Raw genomic sequence first — 13,534 nt, forward strand, 5'->3', positions numbered from 1 at the left:
TAGACTCCTGAGCAGGACTCTGAACAAATGACCAGCGTATCTCATCAGGATGCCAGACTACTTCTCATGTGGAGAACACTTAGAAGAACATCCTTCTGAGAGCAAGCTCTGCATAAATCTCAAAGTGCCATCGAGAATCAAACCAAAACATTTCAAAAGGACAGGGAGGGCCTGTTCACTCCTGTAGATGTGCACGAAACATTTCTGTGCTCTCCAAGGTTCCAACACTGAGGTGTTTTCTAGTTTAAAAGGCACCTGCCTTCCATTTTTCATTCAGACAAATTACTGTGCTGGAAAACCTCTGACAAAAACTTGCTGACATAGCATGGTGGCATTAACTGTGAAGGGTGCACTGGGAAAAAAAAGAAATTTAAACATAATACAAAGACTTCAAGTTCTTATTTCAAAATTTAGTATGTCATCAAGCAGTCTGGTCAGAAAGTGCAGAGCACCTGCATTTCAAAATGCCAAAGCTGGCACCAAACTACCTATGAACTCAAAAATCACAAATTTCATTTTAAAACATTGCTTTTAGGAGTTCTGGCTCAGCTAAGCTCAAACATTTCACAGTAAACTAGCAATCAAGCTTTACAGGAAACAATTCTATGGCATCAGCTAATTGCTCCATTTCCCGGCATCAAAAAGCTTTTCCTGAGACTTCTAAATATGCAAGTAATAGGGGATTGAAAAGGGCAGGGTGGGGAAGTAAACACAGTGATTTAACAGTAATACCCTGGTTTCGCCATGGCCCCATCCCAGTACTAAGCCTACTGAAATATTGTGCTCCTTTTCTGAACTAAAGCTCCTGATTGCTCCAAGATATTACTTATTTTGCTCTGTTTGAACTAAACTGTCACTCCCTACCAAGCTGCTGCCTCCCTCTGACAACAGCCTCAACTGAAAAGGATGGCTTTGCCTGGCATGGCTGCTTTTTAAGCTACACATATTTAATGTTTATTATTAGAGACATAAAAAAGAAGTAGACTGCACTTGAGGCATCAATTCAAATACAACACATCTGCAACAAAAGCACATAGAATTTGTTATATTTTTATAGTAAAACCAGACATGTATAGGTTGCTCACAGCAAGTGAAAGCAAGTAGTGGAAAAAACAAACCCAGCATAACAGGTATAGGTCTTCCTTAATGAAAACATACACAGACCAAGTCTTGTGTGAAGTTAATCAATTCCAGAGCCTTTTCCTTGGGTAACTAGACACCAGCTAAGAACTTTGGCCAAAATAAGCTGCTTCTGCATTTTGGAATCGGCCCAGAATTACAGGCTTGGTCTGACCTCTCTATCACAAATATTTTATTACTACTCTACCAGGCAATATTAGCTTTCACCACTCAGCCACATAAATAGGCCAGAAAACCTCTGTGCTATAAAATCAGGGAAGCTGAATAGGTCAGTCAGTTCAATCTCCTGATTCCTGCTCTTTGAAGAAATAGAGGTGAGAGACCATAAACCTTTTCTTTCCTGATGACATATAAAAAGATACACTGAGCCTAGATATTAAAAAGGACAAACCTAGAAAGAGGACATTTCAATCCAACACCTCTGTATATATTACTGCTAGAAGGTTACTATAAATGAAAAGGTCAATGTAAAATTATTCTTCCTATATAATTTATTTCATACATTACAAGATAGTTGCATTATCTCATTGTTTTGTGGATAGTAATTTGTTCTTACTTGCACACATCAGCATCCTTCTCTCTGCATCTTGTGACAAAATTTCAAAGGTAACACAAATATCAGCCATGAATTTGAGAACTCTTCAGCTAGTAAGGCAGAAGTCTTTGTTCTTCCTTTCTATATGGACGCAAGTTGTGCATCTTTCAAGAGCTGCATAAACAGCAGGTGTACAGAAATGGCACTCAGTCAGGAAAAATGACTGGATGCAGAAGCAAAGGAATAAATTACAGTACTGTGTCTTCAGGCAGATTGCATGCCTACAATAAGGATCAATAATTACAGAGATACATTGGCAGCCTACCTTGTCTGAGAGCATGTGACTCTACAATTCTTTCAGTATCTTGGAATAAAAATAATTCTCTAGATAGTTCTTCACAGTCAGTATTGTTTACTACCTCTGGATTACATTCAACCACCACAGCTGTTTTCAGTATATATGTGACAGTTCTCTTGCTGTTGAAAAGGAAAGACAACTTAAACTATTCTTCAGCCTGAATGTCCACAAACAATATGCCAGCAATGAAAAGGGACAGGCCCTTGCTTGGTGAAAGCACATCAACCATCCGCATCAGCTTTCAGAAACCCTTGGAAATGAAATGAAATTGCATGCAGTCTCCAAAGAGCAGAAAAAGAACTTCATGGTCTCTGGACTTAATCCATAAATGAGATGTTTGAGGACATCCAGATAAAGGGTTCTGTAGCAGAGGATGTTATAAAGATAAAGATTCAAGTAGAAATGACATATCTATGTGACACTTCTACTGAGATCAACAGCAGGTCTGTCCGCAGCCTCTGTTTATGTAGGAGAAGCTGAGAGCTATGGAAAGTCCAGCTGTTGCAGTAGTTGCAGTTACACAGTTGCTGGGACCAGTTCACACAACACTCAAAGTAGGGAGCAATAGTGAGAGGCTGCAGTAAATACTGTGATCCCCTGAGACATTTGGCTCCATAAAGGACAAACAACTCATTTTCTTACTCATGATTGTAAAATTCATCTGACTCAGCAGTTTAGGGGAAAGGTTTCATGAAAACAGCCTCTAGTGTGGATGTGTAATGCTGTCCTGCACTGACAGAGGTGAACAGAGAAGACATAGAAAGATGAATGACTGTATGAAGAGTAAAGGATTACTGTAAGTGCACCACAAAATGCTACCTGCTATAGCTTACTGAGACAGAAGACCAAAACAGATTACATAAATACTGCAGCGTCAGCTAAACTCTACCAGGAAAGCATGTTTTAAACTGTTTTATGAGGGGGGGCACTGCTGTTTACCCCCAGACATTTCTACAATCTAACAAAATGCTAGATGACAGACATCTATAGAAGATGCATAGAAGGACAGGTTTAAAAAACTGCAGGGATCAACGTAGAGAGAAATACATATGCCACCCACATAACGTCCAACACGGCTTTTCTGTGTGATATGGTTTGTTAAAATCTTCCTAAAACTGACTCAACAGACACTTAGCAATCTCAAATACTAGAAAAACTAAGCTCCTTTATTCCCAATCTGTTTTTCATGAAAGTAATAAATACTGAAGCTCAGTATGCATTAGTAACGATCATGCTGTCTATAAGTTTCTAGCTGGGTGGTAGATATAAGTCTGTTCAGCTGCTGGTATAAAATAGTTAAAAACCCTACAATGAGAAACTCTAACCAGGCCAAATGTTTGTAAAACTGGTCAATCTCTAAATAGCCATAAGTAGACTACCACTGTATTAGCAAAGCTCTTCTCTTATTAGCCTTCAGAATATTCTTTTAAGGAAATAACATGAAGTAATCTAGAATTTCTGGTTTTTAAAAAAGACAAAAAAAATCAAGTAACTGAAAAGGAGAATCTGTTGCCTTGAAAAAAGGATCAAAGCCTCTAATTTGACCCAGTGGTTTCTAGACTATTAATGGAAAAAAAAAAAAACTTGGATAAAAATGAATATAGATATCTAGATGTGCCTAAAGAGTATCCTGAACCAGGTAATGCCCACAAACTACCACAAAACAAGAAAATGTATTCTACCAGACTGCAATGTCAACACTTTCCCACAAATACAACAACTGTAAACAGAAAGACAATAACCATCTTGCTTATGTACTCATGTTTCAAACTGCTTTCATTTCTAAAAAAAATGGATACTACAGTAGATAACCTACTGAGACACAAGTTTCAATGTCTACCGTTAGTCAAGTCCATGTTGGTGTTTCACAGTGTAAACCCAGTAGCTTTAACATGTAACATCAGCCCAACTTTCTCAATATACATTTCTAAATGGTTCAAAGTTTGTTGTATAACTAACCTACTCAACAACAATGAAGTTCTCTGTGCCATGAAGTTCTCTAAAACCCCTCCACTTGAATTTACACATGTGTAAATTTCAGAGTTACGTTCAAGCAGACAAGTTTTCGGTTTACACTCCATCAGCTTATATGACTGCTTAAGCATCCTTAAGGACTGAAGAACTAGTAAGACCTCCTTGCCTTACTCTGAAGCCAAAGGACATATGACTAGCCTATCCCCTACAGATGCCTGCCTAGACACCCTTGATGGGCACTCAATATATTCATCACCATTTTCAGAACACAGATAGCATTCTTCACATACAATGCAGGCTTCCTGAACGAGTTTCGCCCTTGAATGCTAACAATCTAGTCCTGAAATTTACTCTGAGCCTGCAATTATTGAAACCTTTGCTGGAGGTACAAACCCTGTTCTAGTTCTCCATGCTTAGCTCTGGTCTTTTCTGTTGATTTCTACTGAACTCCATCTCCTTATATATTAAAAACAAAGAAGTTTGGACAGACATAATCATGAGGCATTCCTCATGCAGGCCTATAAAGGCAAATTTATGTTCTTTGACTATGAGGTCTATTTTAACAAGCTAACCCAAAGAATGAGACTGCTGAGAATTTATGCAGACCTCATTTCTCACTCCTTATTGTGGCAGGAAGATTTTTCTGGCTGTAAGCCATACCAATTCTGCCTGTATTTAAATAGTTATGTGCAACTCTATTAAGCATACTGGATACACACACCTCTAAAATAAATCTACAGTCACGAATGTGCTGCTAAGGTGCATTTTAATCAGAGAATTTTAACACCGTAGTATTGGGCAGTTCACCTTAAAATCCTCTGCAATTAACAAATAAAGAACTAAAGAGTATTGGGGAAACTATTTATATCTGTACAGGCAAAAACACACATTCAGCACAAAGCTGTAGACAGATACTCTATTAGGCACCTTGTTCTCACAGAAATGCTGCCCTGTCAGCAACACGTTCTGCCTTAGTAAAAGAAAGAGGAAGAAAAAAAATACTGCTTTCTAATTCTTAACAAGTTATGCTCACAATTCTAATGAAACAAAACAAGGCACTTTTTTCCAAGATGCTTTTCTAAGCAGAGAAAAAATAAAATAAAATCACCACATCTAAAATGGAAGCTCAGGTAAGGGTGGCCTGAACTTCCATGCCTAAAATTGCTAGTATGTTTGACGTTCTGCCTGCATGTTCTTTGATTTTATTCCAGGGTCAGGGTGTACAAAATCCTACATGACTAACAGGTGGTTGATTTTGATCTCTGAAGTTCCCTTTCGCTATAAAGGGTACACAAAGGTTCTATCAAGAAATACAATGCATAAAGCTGTACCTCAGACTGATAGTAAAACCTGCATGATGCACTCACTTTCCACCCTTTCAATGTAACACCATCTCTTGAGACACAGTCCTTTGCTAAAGGATATATGTTTGATTTTCTTCCGCAAGTGACAACTTGGGACTAGCCAGAACAATAGAGAACTTGGGTATTTTTTTCCTGAGGTGTGTAACCCACTGCAACATTTCTCCTTCATCTCAGGAAGGTAGAATTCATAAATAAAACTGAATTTTGTTCATGTCACTACAAGTGGAAAACAAGTACTTAGAGTTCACAGGTTCAGAGAGAATGGCATTAGTCTTAGAGTCTGACACTACTGAACAGCCATGGTGAACAAGTGTGCCCTAACAAATTGCTCTGCCTCTGTACCAAAGCCAGCTCCCAACCCACAAACTAAGCAACACTTACTAGCACCTATGTGCAACTTCTACTTCAGAAATACCATTATTTAGCAACAATAATCTTCAGGGATTGCACTATAAAATACACCTGCCACTTGTATCTGAAAAAGCCATCTAACACAGCAAAGATGAGGAATATGTTCAGAAAAAGATGTCTCAAGGAGTAGAGTCATACTTGCATCATTCAAGAAAGAAACCTAGGAACAGGACTTCGTTTTTTGCTTCTTACATATTCTTATCCAATTGTTCCAGGTAATAGTTATATTGCCACATGACAGAGATCAAACTGCTTTTTTCTTTTCTCTTTTTCAGGCACACTGCCATTTGAAAAGGCACTCCAGCTTTGCTAACTCCATGATAAAGCACCTTGCAGTGTTGTCTTTTGAGGGGGACAACAGTTCTGAACATGACAAAGCCACATGCCAAAGTTCCATAGCTGAAGTCATGAAAAAACTTTCCTTTTAAAAGACCTACTAGGATGTCTCTTCCTCAGAGCAGTAGGACATTTACAAACTGTATGATAAAAAGTCACACTCTAATCAAAACAGTGCACTCATTACCTTCGTTGCTGTTCACTGTCAATGGGAGACTCTACTGTATCTCAGTCTCTTCAAAGTTGTGTGTTTTGAGCTCAGTTTACATTTTTTATTCAATAAGTAGCAAAATAAAGGGAAACATCAAAACCCCACTAATTCAGTGTAGGCTTGGTTGCTGCCATTTCTTCCTCCTACCAAATCTTAGTTAAATGCTGAACCACCAGAAATTCTAACACAATAAAAGTGTATGAAACACGGATGTGGGCAGAGAAAGGATTTTCAGGAAAGAAAAACAATGCTAAGTAATATGGTAGCTACCTAGGGTTAGACACACAACCAAATCAGACCTCTCTGATGTGTTTCTTAATTCTGGTCCTGTCAGTGGAAATACATCATTTGTAATTGTAAACAAACATTTTTAGAAATAGCTACTGTAAAAACAGTGAATCTTATAAAAAAATGTTTGACCATGTTGCAAGATGGCAGCAAAACAGCTTTATCAGTTGGGAAGGCGAGTTGCTTTCACTGGTAGCCTGAGATAAGCCATTGCAGTGTACGGAAAGCTTTAGAAACCACAGGAGTTTCAGGCTGTTGAGCAACAATTGATTATAGATTGAAATTATTGCAGATGTTTTGAACAAAATTTCTTCCCTGGGGCAACCCAGTTCAGGTGAAGGTCATTTGTAAATTACTTTCAGAACATTTTCAGGCATGGCACACAATTTCTTTCTACCAAAATAGCAGAATTCCTGTTTGGAAGACAAAGGTGACAAAAACCCAAAGGCAGCTAATAGCTATTCATCAGAAACAAGACTTAGGTCAGAAAGAGAAGGCACTAGACTGTAATAATTATATGTTCAAGGAAGTTACTGATTACAGAAGTCTCAGCTAGACCAGTAACATTTAACTTTATGTCACACTGGAATCATCTCCCATCCTCATTCCTTTCTCCCATTGTTGTCAGTTTATGACTATGCTTTGGATTAATCTTACAATATTGTTGACATACCAAATATTGTAGACATCACCAATGTTAAAAAATAAATAAATTCAGAAACACTTTAACAACTTGTTTCCTAACAGAGTTACCAGCAAGGTTGTCATGAACTATAATTAGCAGAAGACATGTACATTGTAACACTATGGACTTCAGTGATTTGATTTTATTATAGAAGCAGGTATCTATTATGAGAACTAATGTGTTCTTACACATGACCTCAGTACAAAGTACTTCAACTGTCAGTAAGTCAGCTGGTTCAAGATAAATTGAAATTTGGAGAGAACCACTCAAGGAAAGAAAATAGGGAAAAATTACCTTAGGCAAGAAATAAGTTAAATATTAATGTATCTAAATTTAACTAGGACATATAGTTAATAGATAGAGGAGGAGGAAAGCAGGGGGAGAGACAGTCTTTAGTTTAGCTCCTACCTTTCAAAGCAGTTAAAGATATCCAGTTAAATTTAATTAGGGCATTTGAAATGACTAAATGTCTAGACTGAAAATGAAAGAAAAAAAAAATCCACACCATGGGAATGACCTGATTAAATTTCTCAAATTAAAAAATACAGTAGCAAGTGCATAATACAGACTAAATTGAAAGGTAGCAAAAAAGCAAAGTTTTTAAATTCAGACATATCCAAGGGGATACAGCAAGACACAGAAAGCTTTGAAGTGACTGGTTTATGCAGCTAGGGGAACTTAGCCTCAGCCTACTTGCTGCCATATCCTAGACTTCTGTTAACCTCTAAACTGTAGTTGTGGAGACTGCCACACTTAAAAAGAACTTTTAAGCTTAAATGTTCTCCCAAACTTGATTCTCACTCATTTCTTCTGAAAAAGAGTAACCTCTGTTAAAATGAATTACGAATTACCGAATTGCACACATGGTGTTCAAACAGAAACTAATAAATGTATCATTAGCCCAGGAATTACACACAAGTTACCTTGAGAAAGACCACACATTTAAAACAGTGTCACCTCTTAAGCAAGACCTATTTTATGATAGTAAGATTCTGGGTTGGAGAGAGAGAATTAACACAAGAATGTAAGTATGTTCTGGGTGCAGCAGCCTTCCAATTCATGTGTTATGTAAATATTAGTCCACCATAAATGAAAATACATCTTACATTTCGCAGGGCTTATTCAGTTAAAATGCATTCTACTGTCTCACTAGAAACTTGCACAGAAGTAGGACCCAAAATTCATGTTTAACTGCACAAAAAGTTGTCTCTTTTTAAAGATGCAACACATGCTTGCATGGATAGGTTAACAACCTCCCACTGAACAAAAAGACAGAACTTCTGCACAGTGACCACATGGCCTCTGATCCTATTTTGAGAGTTCTTTTGAAAGCTTCACACTTCAAATGGAAACTGATTTAACACATGGCAACTCCAATGGCTTCTACACAGCTTTCCCCAATTCTTTTCACATTAATTGCTTCCATAGCAGAAGTTTAATTATTTTTTGGAAGGAAAACAGGCTAGTAGCAACATAATTCAGAATTAGATTTTACTTACTAAGAAATCGCTATCAACTGGATTGTTTCTCTATGATGAATGTCTATGGACAGTAGCAAATGAATTGTTCAAAATCAGAAATTCTAAGTTTCATAAGAAAGTACTCCAATATTCACCTGGAAATAACAACAAGCTGGCCCAATTATTGCTGATGACAGTAAAAAGACTTCTACTAACTTCATCAAGCTGTAGTTAAGATCTGCACACTCCAACACTGAGTTTGCCCCAATCTACCATGATTTCAGAGCATATGTAAGATGTCTGGTACATATACATCCATGCAAGCATATACTTTCTTCAGCAATGCACTGAAAAAGAGAGAAAAGGTGCAGAAATATGTTTTTTCTTGTACCTGGCAAATCTGAAAAAAGGAGAATGCATTCATTGAATCCATTAGCAAGAAGACGATCCCTCAGCTGTTGAAGTATTGCAACTCCAATGCAGAATGGGAAGGAGGAATTTCCAAGCAGTAAAGTATCCCACAAGTGAAAAATTTTGTGCAAAGGAAAGACATCTGCATGGTGAACAAGAACAATAAAAAAACCAAGAAGCCATAAGCATACGTGCATATACCTATACATATACAGACATGTATATACACACACACACTCCTCAAGCAATTTCAAGTGTTCGCATGTTCAGAAGCAGGTTTGTCTTCATGTGCATTGATTATTCTGGAAATCAGTGCCTTCTTTCATTGGTAAATATTTTTACATGTTCAGGTTCTCAGATTGTAAACACACAAAATAAAGCAGCTTGTTTTTCTTCTGGTACAGGGCAGTTATGCATTAGGAAGACCAAGGAGATGGTTCCCTTGGCAAAGCTGGTGATTCTCATGAAAGTCTTAGAAGAAGGCACAACTGCCAGAAACAGTGCTTTATAGTCACATTCTTGAAAAACAACAGTATCACATGAAATACTTCAATATTTAATTAGAAAAATAATCCATCAGCTTTTTTCATCCTTTTTATATAAGAAAATGTAACTCAAAGTCCACCGGTGTTGACATGAACTAAAATAAGTCAGAGGTCTCTGAAAAAGAGACTTGGACTTTCTTTCCAGATTTGCTTTGTAGTAACTTTATCCTCTTTCATTGAAAGCTCACCAAATTACAAAGCCCTCTTTGCTCTTAACACACAGAGAGATAAAAAACATAGTAAACTAGTGCTAGTAGAATAATAATGTATCAAAGTGTACTACAAATGAAAAAAAGCTTCTGTTTGCATTCAAGAAAAAAAGAATTACTCTTTCTTACATTACTTGGGTGAGGGCTGGGGAAGGCGGGTTTTGTTTGTTTTAACTATTTTAAACTATTATACATTTTTTTCCAGCAGGTAACAGCTTAATTTGCACACTCCTGAAATATTTCATGCACCAAATAAACCAGCATAAATGCAATACTTTTAAAAAGAACTAATTATGGTTGAATTAGGCTAGAAGCTATGTAACAAGCATTGTTGAGATGCAAACCACAACACACATGCCTGCAAATTACAACCTATCTACCAAATGACAGACACATCATACCAATTAGGAAGGCTATTGCTGAAAAAGTGAGAAAAATTATGCTTAAGAAACATTAAGAACATTTAATCAGAGCAGAAGAATGCGTACTCACGTGTAAACATTGTAAGAAACCAAGGAATGGCATAAAGCTGCAAAACATAAGGATGATGGAAAGAAAAACAAAAGAAAGATAAAGTTTAAGAGCTAAAGTTTGTGACAATTGTCTGCTACATTAAAAATTGCCTAGCTTGGCACGAATGTATTTGAAATGGGAAATAACTACAGCTGTAGAAAAACTATCACACAACTTTTAGCTCCTCAGAAAAGCTTTTTCTTCCCCCAGGTCCCCATTCTCATCTCTTTCAAGCTCCTAGTTTATGATACTGTATGAAAAACAATAACAAAAACAACCTCCCTCGCTAGGCACTAGTCTTATGTTTGCAAGAAACAACTCCCAAAGTCTTAAAGAAGTCATAAACCTGATCTATCGACCTGCCACTGTTCTCACCTTACATGTACATAATCCTAACTGATAATTAGCAAAGGATGCCTGAAAAAGCATAAAATAACTCGATTCAATATATCTCATTGTATATGGAAAAAAAAGGTGAAGCGCTAATCACAACCTACAACAGAAAAATTAATCCTATCTTGCCTTTTCTCCAAAGTTGGTGGTTACTAAAATATGTTTGTCAATGAAAGGCAATAAGAACAGTTTCATTCTCAAAAGGATATAGTGCCAGTTACTGATACTTTAAGCCATTTATGTACTCTATTGTGACCTTTAAAAGCAAGTATAATCTGAAGAATTTGTGGCTGCTTCAGCACTTCTACTACTTTAAGACTAAGAACTTGTGCTGTTGCATTGGCTACAGAGAACCCTTAATTTCTGTAAACTCCCATACTCATGGCATCATACAGAGAAAATTCAGTATGAATTAGAAGAGCTAAGCATTTATGACACCTTAAGAGTTTCCTAATTTTCAGTATTTAGCATACTGAAGGCAACACTGACTTTCGTTAACCATGGAACTGCACAGAAAGTCCCCACAAATTAGCAATGCAACGTTGTTAAGTTTCACTCAGTTGGATAGCTCATGTGCTCCGTTTTCCACTTCTGAAGATTTACAGTTAGACATAAAGTTTAATATATTACCATTTAATGCATAAAGAGTGCAAATTAGTCCTATTAAGCTTTCACTGGAACTAAGCAAATGAGAAGCAGAAAGCATAATTGATACTATGTTAATAAATTACTACTTGTTCCATAAATTCCTAGCTGAGTTATACCATGGACTGATGAAATAGTGAAAAGCTCTGTAAAGCAGCTCTCTTGGAATTTTATTTGTAAGTTTTCATCTGGTCATCTGATAGTGTCTGAACCATACTGTCCATAAAACTAAATCAGCTGCAGTACCCACACACAGTGTTCACCAATTTCAATATTAAAGAGAGTTTTATAAAGCTCGGTCTTCAACCCACCAACTGATGTTATGAATTCAAATACCTAAATAAATCCATTTCTATCACCATTTTCATCTTACAATCCATTCATAATGTTTCCTTGAGCATATCTTCGTCATGCCTTCGATATATGGCTCTCTGAATAACAACATACTCTGTTTCCTGAAATATCCCCTTGTCTGGTTGTGATCAGCCAGTACCTGTTTACCTGCTTGATTGTATGCAGTATCTTGTTTTCCATGCAGCAGGAAAACAATCTTTAAAAGCCTCAGGTTTCTCTTTGCCTTGAGGTACATATTATGCAGACATCATTTTGAACTACATTACTTCCTTGGTATTTCAAAGCAATTGCTTTCTCCTTTTATGCATTGGATTAAAGCAGACCCACACTTACTCCTAAATTCACAAGCATCTCTATCTTGTATATCTCTATGTAGATGCATATAGAACATACACAAAATGTGAAGCATTCAACAGATGATTAAAAGGTAACAAGGCAAAGTACCGCTTTCCCCTAAAGCATCCTCACCAAACCTATCAACAGCGATGTAAAAAGTAGGTCAAACTATTTATGTAGAAGGTATTAGGCAAGTTTTTATTGAACAGATTTATCCCTCTGATTTTCACAACTAGAATTTTCTAAGGCAAGACGTTTTTGCACCACTGAAGAGATTATGATTACCACTAATAAGCAAGTGCAGAAAAAGCCACACCACTTCCACCATGCAAGTCCGATTGACAAAACTACAAAGACAAAAAGAACTATATTGACGTGAGATCCGCAAATAAACACGCCACCAAATTGTTCCAGCTTAACGGCTGCACTGTTAGCATATTATTAGTAAATAGTGCCCTCTAGTAACCACCGGCGGGAACAGCACCCGGCCACGCTGGTGCGCAGGGAAGCTGCTATTGAAAGAGGTTTATCAACCCTTCACTACTGAACCCTGAAACAATGGGTATTTTTTTTTTTTTTTTCCTTTTTTTTGTTACAACTGAAATTTCATGCCCTTACACTTGATTTCATTCTCTATCTTTTCATTATCCCTACTTAAAGCTTCCTTCCCAATAGTGCTCTTTGGGGACAAATTTGTCAGTATCTGAGCTTGGACATGCAGTTCACTGGTCTTCAACAGGGTAAAGATGTGTACTAGCCCATAGTTAGATAGTCATATTTTGAGAAGAGTCCATCTCCCATTAGATATTCAAAGCCCTTAGAGATATTTGCTCCAGTCTTGATGAAAGCCTTTTCCATGAGGGTTTGTGTGATTGCTTGTTATTACTGTCTGGACTGTTTCATTATTTGACAATCAATACACAAATCACTCCCCAGCTTACTAGGGTGAGATGCCCCCTTCTGTCCCCTTCCACCTACAGACTCCCTCCTCCCAAGACACACAGATTCAAGGCCCTGCTTTCTTTCTTTTTAAAAAGTTACTATAAAAGAGATTTTGTACTTTTTATTTACTTTTTTAAGAACATATTGCCAGGTTCACAATTCCTGAGTGATTTTGGACTGAAAAGAGAGGCTGTGTAGTGCATATTTGTGACTGTATCTCTCTGACCTTACCTGTAGCATGACCAGGCCCAAAATACTATCTTGAAGTAAAATAAAACAAAACCTTGTAAAAAATTTTTTTGAAAAAAGACAAAACCACAAAAGAATATTCAAAATTACAACCTTATTCTGGGCATTCCAGTAACTTTATCAATGCATGTGCTTGAGCTGTACCAAGGAGTGTGGTCTGTATGAGGAGGCAAGG

General features: G+C 37.1%; 1 protein-coding gene across 3 annotated transcripts in view; it reads right to left on the minus strand.

Annotated features, from left to right (window-relative positions):
• Positions 1-13,534, minus strand: part of TBCK (TBC1 domain containing kinase) — a 97,717-nt gene that overhangs the window by 32,969 nt on the left and 51,214 nt on the right. For all 3 annotated transcript variants that reach the window (XM_068136873.1, XM_068136875.1, XM_068136876.1), the window contains exons 21-22: positions 10,420-10,456; positions 9,154-9,315 (exon numbers count right to left, since the gene is read on the minus strand). In XM_068136873.1, the coding sequence (XP_067992974.1) occupies positions 9,154-9,315; positions 10,420-10,456 (199 nt within the window). The remainder of the gene's footprint in view (positions 1-9,153; positions 9,316-10,419; positions 10,457-13,534) is intronic.

Source organism: Melanerpes formicivorus, unplaced genomic scaffold (assembly GCF_026170545.1).
Source record: "Melanerpes formicivorus ecotype bairdi unplaced genomic scaffold, bMelFor1.0.p_v2 SCAF_4, whole genome shotgun sequence".
Taxonomy (NCBI): Eukaryota; Metazoa; Chordata; class Aves; order Piciformes; family Picidae; genus Melanerpes; species Melanerpes formicivorus.